The 13,551-nt window shown below is 46.8% G+C and overlaps 1 protein-coding gene across 4 annotated transcripts in view; it reads left to right on the top strand.

The window, feature by feature from the left end:
• KDM4B (lysine demethylase 4B) overlaps positions 1–13,551 on the top strand; it is a 188,554-nt gene that overhangs the window by 106,482 nt on the left and 68,521 nt on the right. For all 4 annotated transcript variants that reach the window (XR_014520980.1, XR_014520981.1, XM_083483665.1 and 1 more), the window contains exon 9: positions 12,829–13,025. Coding sequence is in view for 2 of the 4 variants with exons in the window: in XM_083483665.1 (XP_083339791.1) it covers positions 12,829–13,025 (197 nt within the window). In the remaining 2 variants the exon portion in view is untranslated. The remainder of the gene's footprint in view (positions 1–12,828; positions 13,026–13,551) is intronic.

Genomic DNA, 13,551 nt, shown 5'->3' with positions numbered 1-13,551 from the left:
GGACTGACCTTCCCCTTGTAGCTGTTCTCACATGCCCACCATAAGCAGAAGAGCAAGGTTAGATACAGGGCTTGAGAGAACAACGCTAAGCTTTGCGAGATAGGCATTTTCAGCCCATGCCTTCTCTTCTCTTGCCCACCCATGTTTTCTCCTAAATACCAGTGCTCAGCACTGCAGGAGCAAATGAAGAAGACCATTGGGGGTGTGGGCCCTACAGCTATGGATTGAGGGAGCTCACAGAAAACCCTGTCTAATCGCTTTGTTTATGAAGCACTCTGTTGTTTCCAGCAGATTTTCTAATGAGCCAGTATGTTGTCAAGACTTGCCGCAGTGGTGGTAATTACACCAGAAATGGGGTGGTTAGGGCTCATCTTCTTCAGCGCAAGCCATTGGCTACCTGCTGGCAATGTACACATCATCTTTTCAATTTTCCATATTTTTTATATGAAAAAGATAATTTAACCCTTGATGAACCTATGGTCGATACTTGCCACCTTCTAACATTACCCTTTTAAATATGTGTGTCAGGGAACTGCCATCAGTGCCGGAGGGAGAGAGCAAAATCCAGAGGGATTCCAGAGAGCGTCCCGGGAGTGGGAGAGGCAGCCCATCTTCTGGGGGAGAGAACCAGTGGAGAAGGGGGGCAGATGGGGGAAGCGGCGAGGTGGTCCCATGACTCCTTGCCGGGGACCAGCGGGGAGAGTAGAGGTCCTCCGCTGCCTATGCCCTCCTTGCGCAGAAGGCTTCCGCGCAGAGAGAGTAGGAGGAGACTAGGCATCAAAGAGCTTCTTTGCTGGAAGAAGTTTAAGAAACGCCCACTGACGGATTCTGCCAGCGATTGAGACAGCCACGAGAGAGTGGCTGTCCGGACAGAAAAGGTTCACTCAGGCAACCCAGCCAGGTGTTTGCACCGGCTTACGCACGAGCAACCCCTAGAACCATTACAATGTGCTTGGACAATTCATGTACTTAATGCATATGTGCAGAGGAGAGAGATTGACTGCCTACAGAAAAGGAACGCTGATCAGTCAAGGAAGTCTAGGTCCCTAAATGTGGGCTAGTTGCTGCTGTTAATAATTAAAAAAATTGTATACTGGCAGTTCACAAGAACACAAAATACATAATAAATACATCACAAAACAATAACCCCCCTTCCCCTCCCACAATCACATTTAAAAGGGTATAGAATGTTAATTAGCCAAAGGCCTGGTTGAAGAGGAACGATTTTGCCTGGTGCCTAAAGGTGTATAATGTAGTTCTGTGGCTTTCCTTTGTTGCTGGTTTCACAATTTCTTCTTATTACATATGTGGGAAATTGTTCGCATGCTTATCCCTACTCTTCCTCATCTGGTGGTCCAGAACAGCAAGGTTCCCCTCTCCACCCCATTCCATCCATAAGAAAGAAGACTCATTGAAGAAAGTCTTCCTCCTCCTCCTCTTCTTTTTCTTCTTTTTGAATTTATATGCCACTCTATACTCACAGGTCTCAGGGCGGTTCACAGGATATAATCAGAATAAAAACCACAAAGTGTGCAATCAAAATAACAACAACGGCAACCCAATAATCCCCCAACACATTTTAAAAGGGCATAGGATGTCAATCAAATCAACCAAAGGCCTGGTTGAAGATGAATGTTTTTGCCTGGCACCAAAGGGTATATAATGAAGGCACCGGGAGAATCAATCTGGGGAGAGCATTCCACAGATGAGGACCCACTGCAGAAAAGGCCCCATTCTTATGTTGACACCCTCCAGACCTCTCGTGTACCCCCAAGCTACAAACCTGCTCCTTCAGAGGAAGTGTAATCCCATCAAGAGCAGGCGACCTCACACCCATCTGGTCTAGGAAACCACCCACTAACAGTGCCCCAGTCTTATCTGGATTGAGCTTCAGTTTGTTGACTCTCATCCAGTCCATTATCGAGGCAAGACACTGGTCCAGCACTTCCACTGCCTCACCTGCAGATGTAAAGGAGAAATAGAGCTGAGTGTCATCAGCATATAGCTGACAACATACTCCAAACCTCAGGATAACCCCAATCCGGAGGGTTGGCCTAGGAGGCACCTTCTGCCTCCTCTCTGAAGCCAGGCTGCATACATACCATCAATGTGAGCAGCCAGTTGTGTAAAACATCCATCCATGGGGGATATGTTTGCCACACAAGCCCAGTTCAGGTGCTGTAAAAAGTTGTGCATGCCCCCTCCCTCCTTGCTGTGTTGAACGGCAAGGTCTGGGGGTGTTTTCTAAGCATGTTCCCGCATCTGGGAGCCCAAAGTGCACAGCACAAGGTCACAGGTGGAAGGAGTGGGGCTGACATGTGCATCCCTGCACCCCACAATGCAGTTTGATTTTATAATTCCAGAATAGGATGGCACTTGCCCTTAATCTAGCACAAAGAGTGATAATAGCTGTCCTCACTGCATGCGGGGCATGAAAGGTGACCAGCTTCCCATGTGATTGCAGCGTTACTCACCACAGTTTTTAAAAAACAATTTGAAAAATACTTTATCCTTCCACATAGCCCACAGTAAGGGGAGTCATAGTAGCAGCTCTTTAAACTTATCTTTAATCTGATCTGTTTCTACACGGCAATAAATGAGGTTTTATGTTAACATTCCACGCACTGCTGAGCAGATAGCATTCAGCTTTTGGCTTAATGGTTTATTGTTGAAAAGAGGATCCACCTTCTGTACAAGAGATATAGAACTGGGCTTTGCTTTACATTTTTATGCTATGTTATTACTTATTTTTTTAATAAAAACGAGCCATTTCCCTTAATTTCACTCATTACATGGACGATTATTAGCGGCATAAAAGATAATTTAACATATCCGGGGGACATGATAAAACCTTGATGAGAATTTGTGCCTTTCTTCTACCCTTTCTTGAGAGGCAGATGTGGGGGAAGGAGCTCCCTTGGTTGCTGGTGGGCTGAATTTTTTGGATCTTAGCAGATTTTGGAAAGCTTGAAGGGTAGAGGGATGGCTTTGGGCAGGCATAGGCAAACTCAGCCCTCCAGATGTTTTGAGACTGCAATTCCCATCATCCCTGACCACTGGTCCTGTTAGCTAGGGATGATGGGAGTTGTAGTCCCAAAACATCTGGCGGGCTGAGTTTGCATAGGCCTGGCTTTGGGGCTCAATAGAGAAAAGTTTATCTACACCTTGGGGGGGGGGTGACTGCCTATCAGTCATGTTTATCCTAAGCCACATCGTGCCTGTCCTCAGACCTAATTATCTTCTGCATCTTACATATTTTTTCTCCTGCTCACAATACATTGGGGCATGGTTTTGTTTTAAACTAGTGCATGTGCACACACATGTTTTGTTTTTTGCAAGTTGCCTGAAAGGCAGGGTAAGGAACACAAGCAGTAATTCACAGAGAGATTAAACAGCTATCAACCATGGTAGCTAAGAACAGAATGTCCATGTTTAAAAAGACAAGCTATCCACCATTATCAGATGGTGGGGACAAACCATAAGAGACATCCATCCACCTGTCACCACCCTGCCTGTGAGCTTCCCTGGAACATCTGACCAGCCACTCTCACAGGAAGTGCTGCAAGGATCTTTGTTCTGCTTTAGCACAGCGATACAGGTCAAGAGGTGTGATCTTCAGGAGGATGTTACAATACCATAATTATTATCACTGATACAAACATATTAATATAAAGCATGTGAATTAATAGAGCAAATTAAAAGCAACAAACTAAATCGACAACAGTCCATTCAAATACAAAGAAAAACAAACTGCTCTGCGTTGAAAATGCTTACATTAGTAGTTCTTAGAAGCCTGAGGGAAATGGTGCTGCCTGGCATGTATAGGATAGCAATGAGGCCTTAAGACAGACATTGTGGGGGCGGCATTCCAAATGCCAGGAGCCATGACAGAAAAGTCTCTCTCGCTCTCTGCTTGCTACTAGCGACACTCCAAAAATGGTTAGATTCAAATTCCCATCACCTCTGACCATTAGCCTGGAGTCCAACAACATCTGGGTGGCCACACATTTTCCATTCTTGGTGAAGGGCTTTAAAGATTAAGACTAACGCTTTGAATTGAGCTCAGAAACCCACTGTGAGCCAATAGGGTTGTTTCAACTTCAGCAAGATCCTCACTCAGTGCCATTGAGCAACCTAGTTGCAGTGATCTCAACCAGCTTCAGTTTCTGAACTACAGTGGTACCTCGGGTTAAGTGCTTAATTCGTTCCGGAGGTCCGTACTTAACTTGAAACTGTTCTTAACCTGAAGTACCACTTTAGCTAATGGGGACTCCTGCTGCCGCCGCGCCGCCGGAACACAATTTCTGTTCTGTTCATGCCCTTAAAGCTATGTAGGCTAGTGGCCATCATGACATCCTGGGCCAGTGAATCCAAGAAGTTGATGAAGTCTGCCCAAAGCCTGCTGCCAGTGAACTGTCATTCATTTTATTTTCCAGAAGTCAATTAGTTGCTGCTGTTGGGTCTTTGATGCCCTGTAACTGGAAGCAAACAGTCAACCTTGGAATGCTTGCTATTTTCTTCCCCCCTCACTTTCCTCTTAACTCACGAGCTGGTCCTGGGAGAGCTGGCTTATGAATATTCTGCTCTTTGATCTGACACTCTCCTGGGATGCTTGGTGACAGCCACGCTGTTCCTTGGCTCTTCGGCATGGCAGCCTGGGCACCAAATGAGAGAGGAAAATGGTGAGAGATGCAAAGATGCTTGATTAGATCCCAGAGTCCCCAAACAGTGTAGCTGTACTTTTGTGTGTTTTCATCTGTCATTTTTTGATGTGACAAGCGAACAGCCGCCTTAGTTACGGAGGCTGCTTCTGATGACCTTGTCATTCTGAAGCATTTCTGGGGGTGAAGAATCAGGACAAATTTCACTCCCAGTTTTTTTTGGGGGGGGAGTGGGGCAGGAGGGAGGTAGAAGGAGGGGGGAAAGAAGTGGACTATTATGCAGTTATACCATGAGTTTGGGGTGTAAACCCCAGGATCTGGTTTTGGGGGCTTTTCTGGTATGGCCCAAAGAAATCCCTCACAAGGCAGACTTTGATGCTGTTGATTTAGCACTGCACATCTGGAAATGTTTGCTACTTCTTTCCCAAGGAACTTGATGAAGGAGCGATTCCCAAGAGAGTCGCTCACACACTCCTATGTTGTTCAACTGCAACACAACAGCCCTGCAGTGCTGCCAGCAGACCTTACTCTCCAGTAGTTTCTGCCTCCCCCCATTTACTCCTCTAACCCAGATGGGAGGGAATCTGGGATGCACTAGTGAATTACTTTTAAAAGGTTCTGAGCCTGTGCTCCAGCACTCCTTAAGTTCAACCCTCACCTTTGTGGCTTACTTGAGTGCAGCCTTCGCTGTATCTGAGGCTCTCCAAGACCTCCTAAGAGCATGCTGGTCACTTACAACTCCAGTCCTAAGCTCCCAGTAGCTTGAATGCCAAGCATCTGGGCATGTGGGGATCCTAAAACTCTGAGGCTTGCAAACCTCCACACTTCAATAGGCAAATTAAGAAACCTTATTAGGACTAAAGATAGGGGGAAAGCAGGCAGAAAGTCCAAACAGAATACAAAATAAACCTGGACAACTGGTTCTAAAACTGAACTAATCCTAATCTATTCACTAATTGTTTAACTTCACTTGCAAAGAGTCAGCAAAGCCTGGCAGCTTCATAGGAAATCCTGGCGCTGGAAAGGGAACTGGATACCTTTATGTTGGGAGGAGAACAAGCTGCAAGAAACAGCTTGATTTTTTTAAAGTCTCACTCCATTCTTTTTGGGGTGGGGTAGGGGAAGTATTAGTGATGCAGGTGGCGCTGTGGGTTAAACCACAGAGCCTAGGACTTGCTGATCAGAAGGTCGGCGGTTCAAATCCCCGCGACGGGGTAAGCTCCCGTTGCTCGGTCCCTGCTCCTGCCAGCCTAGCAATTTGAAAGCATGTCAAAGTGCAAGTAGATAAATAGGTACCACTCCGGCAGGAAGGTAAACAACATTTCAGTGCGCTGCTCTGGTTCGCCAGAAGCAGCTTAGTCCTGCTGGCCACATGACCCGGAAGCTGTTCGCCGGCTCCCTCGGCCAATAAAGAGAGATGAGCACCACAACCCCAGAGTCGGCCACGACTAGACCTAATGGTCAGGGGTCCCTTTACCTTTAGGGGAAGTACTGGCTCTTTCTGGTCCCTTTCCCCAGGTAGACCCCTTAAGTACCTGTTTCGCATATGAAGAGAACTGGCGGGAGATACCTGATAGCCTCACTCAGAGAAATGGTGGGCAGATCAGGGCCCTTCTTCACACTTGCCGTGCTCAGAATGGGAGATCTACCATGCAGGCCACATAGACCTCTGGACAGACAGGAGTCAGAGGCAGTTGCTTGCTGCTTGCAGAGTATTAGATCCTGCTCTGGACCCAGGCCTGTTGGAGCGTCATAGTTGGAGAAGGAGTTGCTTACAGAAGGGGTGTTCTAGATGGGATTCATGTGGCAGTGGACTTAACCTAGGTGCAGAACCAGAAAAGCCCTGGAGTGGAAGTCAAGAGGTTTTGCTTCCTACATTGCATGGTGGCTTGATTGATGAAGAGGAATGGTTGCTCTAGGCATAGGAAGGCAGCATGGTTAGAACCACCAGGTCAGAGGTAGTGTTGGGCCGCTCAGGTGGGCGACAAGACATAATTTAAACAGGCATCTTACAGTTGGAGCACTGCAGCAAGTGACTGATGCAGAGAGTTACTGGGAGTGGGTGGTTGACTGCATTCACCATCTGATTGCCTATCCAGCTTTGAACCTTTCTGTTGCCTCCTTCCTAAGCTTCCAATGTCTTTTCCTACCTAACCCCAACCATTGCCCCTCTCTCTGCTCTCCTGGTACATCACCTGGCTAATATTGCACCCCTTTGTCCACGCCTGCAGTGCTTCTCACCTGCAACGGGTGAAAGGGGCGTAGCCCTTTGTTACAGATAGCTCTCCAGAACCAAACGGGCCTATCATCAGAAGCCTCATTTTCTTTTATTGGTTCCTGATTTAAAAGTAGAAAGCACCTTGCTTGCTAATTTAGCTATTTGGAATTCCCGCATTATCCTCAGGTGGATTATAGTGGAAAAGAGCTTCAGAGTCCATCAACTGTGCTACACAGACCTCTGGGGAGCGGGGTTTCCAATCATTTTTTATTTTTATCTTTCTATTGACCACTTAATATTTTAAGCAATAGCTTGGGATTCTTGGGGGGGGATCTAGGGTTCTGTCGGTATTTGAGAGAACCGTTCAAACATTCTTTGTGCCCCAGTTTGTTTTAATTTTCTCTTTTAAAAAGGAACGGCATTGTTAAAAAAACCTTTTTGAGAACAAGCACCTTCCTTTCCAGAGAAAGGGCAATGGGGAGCATATGTGTTGGATCACTGGGCTTGAAACGCCAGCACGTTGATTGCTAGAATTAGAGGTCATGGGGAGGAAATACATTGAAAATTGATTGGCAAGAGGCTGCGGTATGACTGGCCTGGCCATTGTGTGCTAGAAACCGAGGAAATTCCAGGAGAGGGGTGGCGTTAGGCTGTTGCAGTGAAAAGGCCGGCCAAAACATGTTAAAACCAGCAGTTTTCAAACCACGTTCCAGGAACTCAGCCCCAGGCAGGATGATAGGAATTGTAGTACAGCAACTTCTGGAGGGCCAGATGTTTCTCATCCCTGACCTAGAGGATTCTGATCTTGTACAGGTGCAGATCCAATAGGTGTATCTGTACGACTCCAAATATCACTCAGCAAGCATTATTTATGGATTAGCTTGTCTTTTGCCTTTCTCCCTCACAATAGTTTATTTTCTAGACGACACTCCCAATTCCACAGGCATTGAATTTCTACCCTGAAACCTTGAAACTCGGAGGGAAAATTGGGTTTGGGGGGTAGGAGGAGCAAGAAAATTTGCAAGGGGCAGGGTTGTGCTTTCTTGTATGTTTATAAAATTGTAAAAGTATAACTGTTTCTGTTGTACTAACACATACGTATTTGTAATTAGAGGTGTGGCCACAGCCTAAGGTGCCTAAGTGTATCTTGTTGCCAGTTAGGGGAGAATAAACAAAAAGTTGAAAACAGAAACCATCAATATTGCAGTAAATAACAGTAAGACTTTAGAAACATATGTATCAGCCAGGAAAAAACCCCTAAATAAATTCATACTTTTAGAGAAAAAGCTCAGAAAATAAACATCCCTATAATGGCAATAAATTTGGATTTTGTTCTTGTATAATACTATTGAAATTTCCAATGTTGTTTTCATAATCAGACAGAGCAAGTGTCATCGTAACTGGAAACTGATTTATGTTCTGCTTCATCCCAGTAAACAATGTTTCGTAGCACAACTCCGGTTTATATGTTTTAGCAATCCATCACTCTTTATTCTGAACTTTGAGCTTTATGAATTTCGGAAAACACAAATGTGAGTGTTGAGGTTCAGTTCAGAGATGAAGCCAGTGCAATCCACTTGTTAAGAAGCAGCCCGTGGTATATAGTCCTTCTGAAATTTAGCAGTGGGGGTTGGGAGCCCTGATATGGAAACGCCCCACCCTTTCAGTAGAAAGCATATCGGAAGCTGATGATTCCAGCCTCTTCTGCCAGGTATAGTCTTGTTTATTTGTTTTTAACATGAGGAAGCATTAAATCATGGGGTTCCCCCCCTCCCCACTCACATTCTGTGGTGGGAGCTCTTAACACTTTTTTCCCTTTTAATGTACAGTTTGGTTCTTAGTAATCACAGCATTTTCCCACCAGGCAACCTGCCTTTGCTAAAGTGTCGCAGCAGGGATACAAACGCAACTGCTTCAGTGTTTATTTTTGTAGTCAGGGAAAGGGAAATGTTCCCTTTTTTTGTAGTGAGAGAACAACCCATATTCCTTATTCCGATCATCAGGTCAGGTGTCAGTGTTGTTAATGAAGTTCAAGTGAAGGTGTTAACAGTGCCAAAGCAAAAAGCGGAGACGTAAGCTTGGCTTAGGGTCCTGGTGCAGTGAAGGAAAAAGAAAATAGTCCCCCAGTCCCTTTATATCTGTCAGCAGCGCTCTGATTTGCTGCTGCACCAGGCTGCTCACTGCTCCAGAAAGGATTACACAGCTGTGCTGGAGCTGAAATGCAGGGCGGGGGGGGGGGTGTGCGCGCGCGTCTTTTTGGCAAGAGGCTTTTGTGGGAGCAATGCGGCACAGAGGCTGAGAAAATATCGCCGCCTGGGCAGAAAGAGGCCCCCGAGGACCCAGCCCGGGTGTAAATTATTCATGTGCACCAGTGTGAAAGCAATAAAACAATATTAAAATTGAAATATAAACATACATCATGGTAGATTTGTGCATGTAAAGAGGTGGGCGAGGGAGAAGGAAATGTGCCTGCTGTTGAGCTGAGGCATTGCAGAGAGTCTGGGGGAGGGAGAAGCAGAGAGAGACTTTGCGGCCAAGTGACAGTAAAGCAGCTCTCTGAGGACTCCCCGTTCCCCCTTTTCTCCTGGAGCCTTCATGGGGTGTGCCTACATGAATAACACCAGTTGCAGCAAGAGAATCTACGCTGGGATTAAATACTCCCAGAGGGATCCTTCCCTTTGGGAGTGACAGAAACATTTTGTATCCGGGAGGTACACCCCCTCCCTTCCTTCTCTCAAGCAGAATCATGTTAGTCAAACCACGAGAGCGTATCTTCAGTTTCTCAGGGGTGTGTTGTGTTACTGTTTCTAGGCAAATTTTATATGCCACCAAGATTTGCTTACAATTTAACTATGTCAAGCTTTTGTAGCAAATGTCTTTAAAATGCCACCAGAGTCTGCTGTTGGCAAAGCTACCCCTTTGGAATAGCAACTTGAAGCTTGTTTTCCAGTCTGGCTGCGTGCAAGGTCCACTCATGTTCAGATGGGGGTCAGAATTTGCCTGTTGAGGACTGAAGATACGAGGTGAAGAAGGAAATAAAGGGCAGGACAGAATTGCTATTTGCATGATGGAGAGCTGCCCTGTAGAAAACCAGACTACATGTCCATTGTTTTCACTGACCTGGGGCTCTACCACTGAGCTATGACCTCTTTCTCCAAGAAAAGCAGCTCCTTGCCCATGCCTTAAGAGGCCCAATAAGGGACAGTGTTCTGCCTGAGCCTCTGTTGTTCCAGCCTTACAGTGTCTGTGACAGCAGTGTCTCACACTGAAGATAACTGGCCTATAGAAAGAACTCTGTGAACTGAAAACAGAGTCATTGTATGTACCCTTGTTAACTATGAAAATCCTTTAATAAAAACCGGGGAGGAAACTGTTCAATGTCCCCTTGCCTGTGCTTTGATGAATGCCCTTCAAGCCTTGCTCAGTTCAAAATATGGTGCCTGTTCAATATTATTTGCCAACCAGCATTTTGAATGGATCAAGGGCAACTTTGGCCCCATTGGCTGCCTTACTCTTGTATTAATCAAACCACAGGCAAAGGGTTCTTAACCACTTCTTTCATTGATGCTTGGAAATGACCTCTATTTTTGTAGTCTGGGAAAAGGAAATGTTAATTTTTTGTAGTGAGAGAACAACCCATGGTGATTAAGAATCTTCTCCAAGAGACCGACAGGGAAACTTTGATAGAAGTGTTCTTTTCCCTCCCTCCACACCCCACACCCTAGTTGTAAGCTATTGGACGCAGTTGCACAGCTGCATTACCTGTCCTCTCTATACATTGCAGGGGCCAACTTTGGCCTGTGCTATCTCTTTGCATATAGTTCCCACTGTGATCCATATGAGTCAGACAGGGCAATAGTGGGTTTGTTGATGCAGCTTTCTTGCAGCTTAGACCACAGTAGACTAGCACCCTGCTTCTCCAAGTGAGTGCCTTGCCTCCCTTCCCTCCCTGGGAACACACTCAGGTGCCTTTTTTAATTACCTGGGGGGGGGGGGACTATTGGAAAGCTGTTCGATACAAATCCCTTAAGCTACTGTTGATGGAGGCTCTGGGGAGAGCTCCAGCCTAGCCAGGAACCTGAAACACGGGCACCATCTGTGGTCTGCAGCTCCGTAGCCAAATTACATTCTGGGATCTTTCTTTCTGTCCTCTGCTATTTTTCATTAAGCGAATTGGGTTTGCTGGAAATCGCCCGGCCATAAATATTCTCTCCCTGTTTGGCGCTGGTGGGTTATTATTGCTTGTTTTTCACTGCAGAGCAGAAGGTGGTGCCCTGAACTCTCTCTCTGAAATGAGAAAATGGGAGGAGGGGACAATCCTCCAGCAAAGGAGCGGGAGCCTGGCAAGGGAGAGCCTTCCCCTTCTCCTTTCCTGCCTGCTTCACTTTCAGAGCCATAAATATTTTCAAAAAAGAGCCAAGACAGCCACCTCCACATTGGTTGGTTAACTTTAAATCTGTATGTGCAAATATGTGTCCCACCCCATTGCCTCTTCGGCCTCTCTGGCCTACAGCCACTGCCTCCGAATCTGTCTTGCCTGGGCATTCATTTCTCATCAATGGCTCACATCCCCTCCTGTCTTTGGGACTGTGAGTTTGCTCCTCATACACACTGGCATCTTAGTCCCTTGTCTTTGCCCTCCATTTTGCCACCCTTGTTTCCTACATGCCTCTGCCGCCACCTCCCATTATTCAAGACTATTCGCAGCTCCTCCTGGACCTGAGTGTAGGCAAGGTGAGCCAACAGTGTGACGCAGCAGCTAAAAAAGCCAATGCAATTCTGGGCTGCATCAATAGGAGTATAGCATCTAGATCAAGGGAAGTAATAGTGCCACTGTATTCTGCTCTGGTCAGACCTCACCTGGAGTACTGTGTCCAGTTCTGGGCACCACAATTCAAGAAGGACACTGACAAACTGGAACGTGTCCAGAGGAGGGCAACCAAAATGGTCAAATGCCTGGAAATGATGCCTTATGAGGAACGGCTAAGGGAGCTGGGCATGTTTAGCCTGGAGAAGAGGAGGTTAAGGGGTGATATGATAGCCATGTTCAAATATATAAAAGGATGTCACATAGAGGAGGGAGAAAGGTTGTTTTCTGCTGCTCCAGAGAAGCGGACACGGAGCAATGGATCCAAACTACAAGAAAGAAGATTCCACCTAAACATGAGGAAGAACTTCCTGACAGTAAGAGCTGTTTGACAGTGGAATTTGCTGCCAAGGAGTGTGGTGGAGTCTCCTACTTTGGAGGTCTTTAAGCAGAGGCTTGACAACCATATGTCAGGAGTGCTCTGGTGGTGTTTCCTGCTTGGCAGGGGGTTGGACTCAATGGCCCTTGTGGTCTCTTCCAACTCTATGATTCTATGATTCTAAGGTTTTTCTACTTAGGGGCTATTGTCTCCAACCTTAGCAGGCAGTGCTTGTGCATATTCCATGTCCTCACAACAGTTCAGTCAGAACAAGAGGGGCTTGGAGATGTTGATGGGTGGCAGCCAGTGTTAGAAACTGAGATATGAAACCTAGGAGCATGGGTGCAACAACGGAATGTCTAGGCGTGCTTTTTTATAACTAGAATACAAAGCTGAAAATGAATGAACTGCAGCTAAAATATTATGTTCATTTTCACATGGTCCAGCCCACCCCCCTAACATTCTTAAGAAGGTCTCTTCTCCAGTCTTCAGAGAGTAGCTGGAAGTGGGGAGGCAGAAAAAGGCCCTCCTTTCCTTCCACTCTGCAGTTTTGATCTGAAATCTTAGGCCCAGAGCTCAGACACTGCTTGCGCTAATGAAGTTCCTTGTCGCAAAATGCGCCTAGAACAATGGGAATTTTGAACTCTGGTGGCAGCCAGTTTGGGGTATGTGGACTGTAATGCAATTCTGTTGGTACATCACCACCACCACCACCTCTTCCTTGTAACACTAAACTGATGGGTGTCTGGACTTTGTTTTTCAGTGCACGTGCCGGAAAGACATGGTGAAAATCTCTATGGATGTTTTTGTACGGGTCCTCCAACCTGACCGATACGACTTATGGAAGCAAGGGAAAGACATCACTGTCTTGGACCACATGAAACCTACGGCACTAACCAGCCCAGAGCTAGAAACCTGGAATCAGACGAAGAATGCCCTGAAAGCAAAGATGCTTCGCAAGTAAGAGGGTCCTTTTGTGCCCACTTCTTGTCTGCTTCAAATGTCCAAAGTTGCTCTGGAGAGACCACAGGAGTCCTGATGTCACTGCTGAACTGTCAGAGAAGAAAGATAACATTGCTTCCAGTTTAGAGGGCAGGCCCAAGCAGTGGCATAGCTAGCCAATCAGGTGCCCGGTGTGGCGTGTGTGTCCTGCAGCCAGGGGTGGGGTGAGCTGCCCATGGGGGTGGGGCAAGCCAAGGCAGGGCGCTCTGCATGGAGCCTCTCCGCAACCTCCCCCTCAGCTGTAGGGCAGCTGAGGCGGTGGGCAGACACAAGCCCCACGCTGCTCGAAAAAGCAGCGCAGAGCTTGCAGGCAGTCCGCCTGCTGCCTCCCCCTCGGGAGAGACGCGTGGCTCAGGCATGCTGGAGGCCCCTCGGTGTGGCACCCAGTGCCCCCCGCCTCACCTAGCTACCACTGGCGTAGGAAGGGGTGTGTGGTGGGTGCGGGAGTTACTTTTTTTAAAAAAATAGTTGCCATTTTGTCACC

Source organism: Podarcis liolepis (assembly GCF_965112155.1).
Source record: "Podarcis liolepis genome assembly, chromosome: 18".
Lineage (NCBI taxonomy): Eukaryota > Metazoa > Chordata > Lepidosauria > Squamata > Lacertidae > Podarcis > Podarcis liolepis.
Note: the sequence above shows the minus strand (reverse complement) of the source record. Positions and strands in the feature narration are given on the sequence as shown.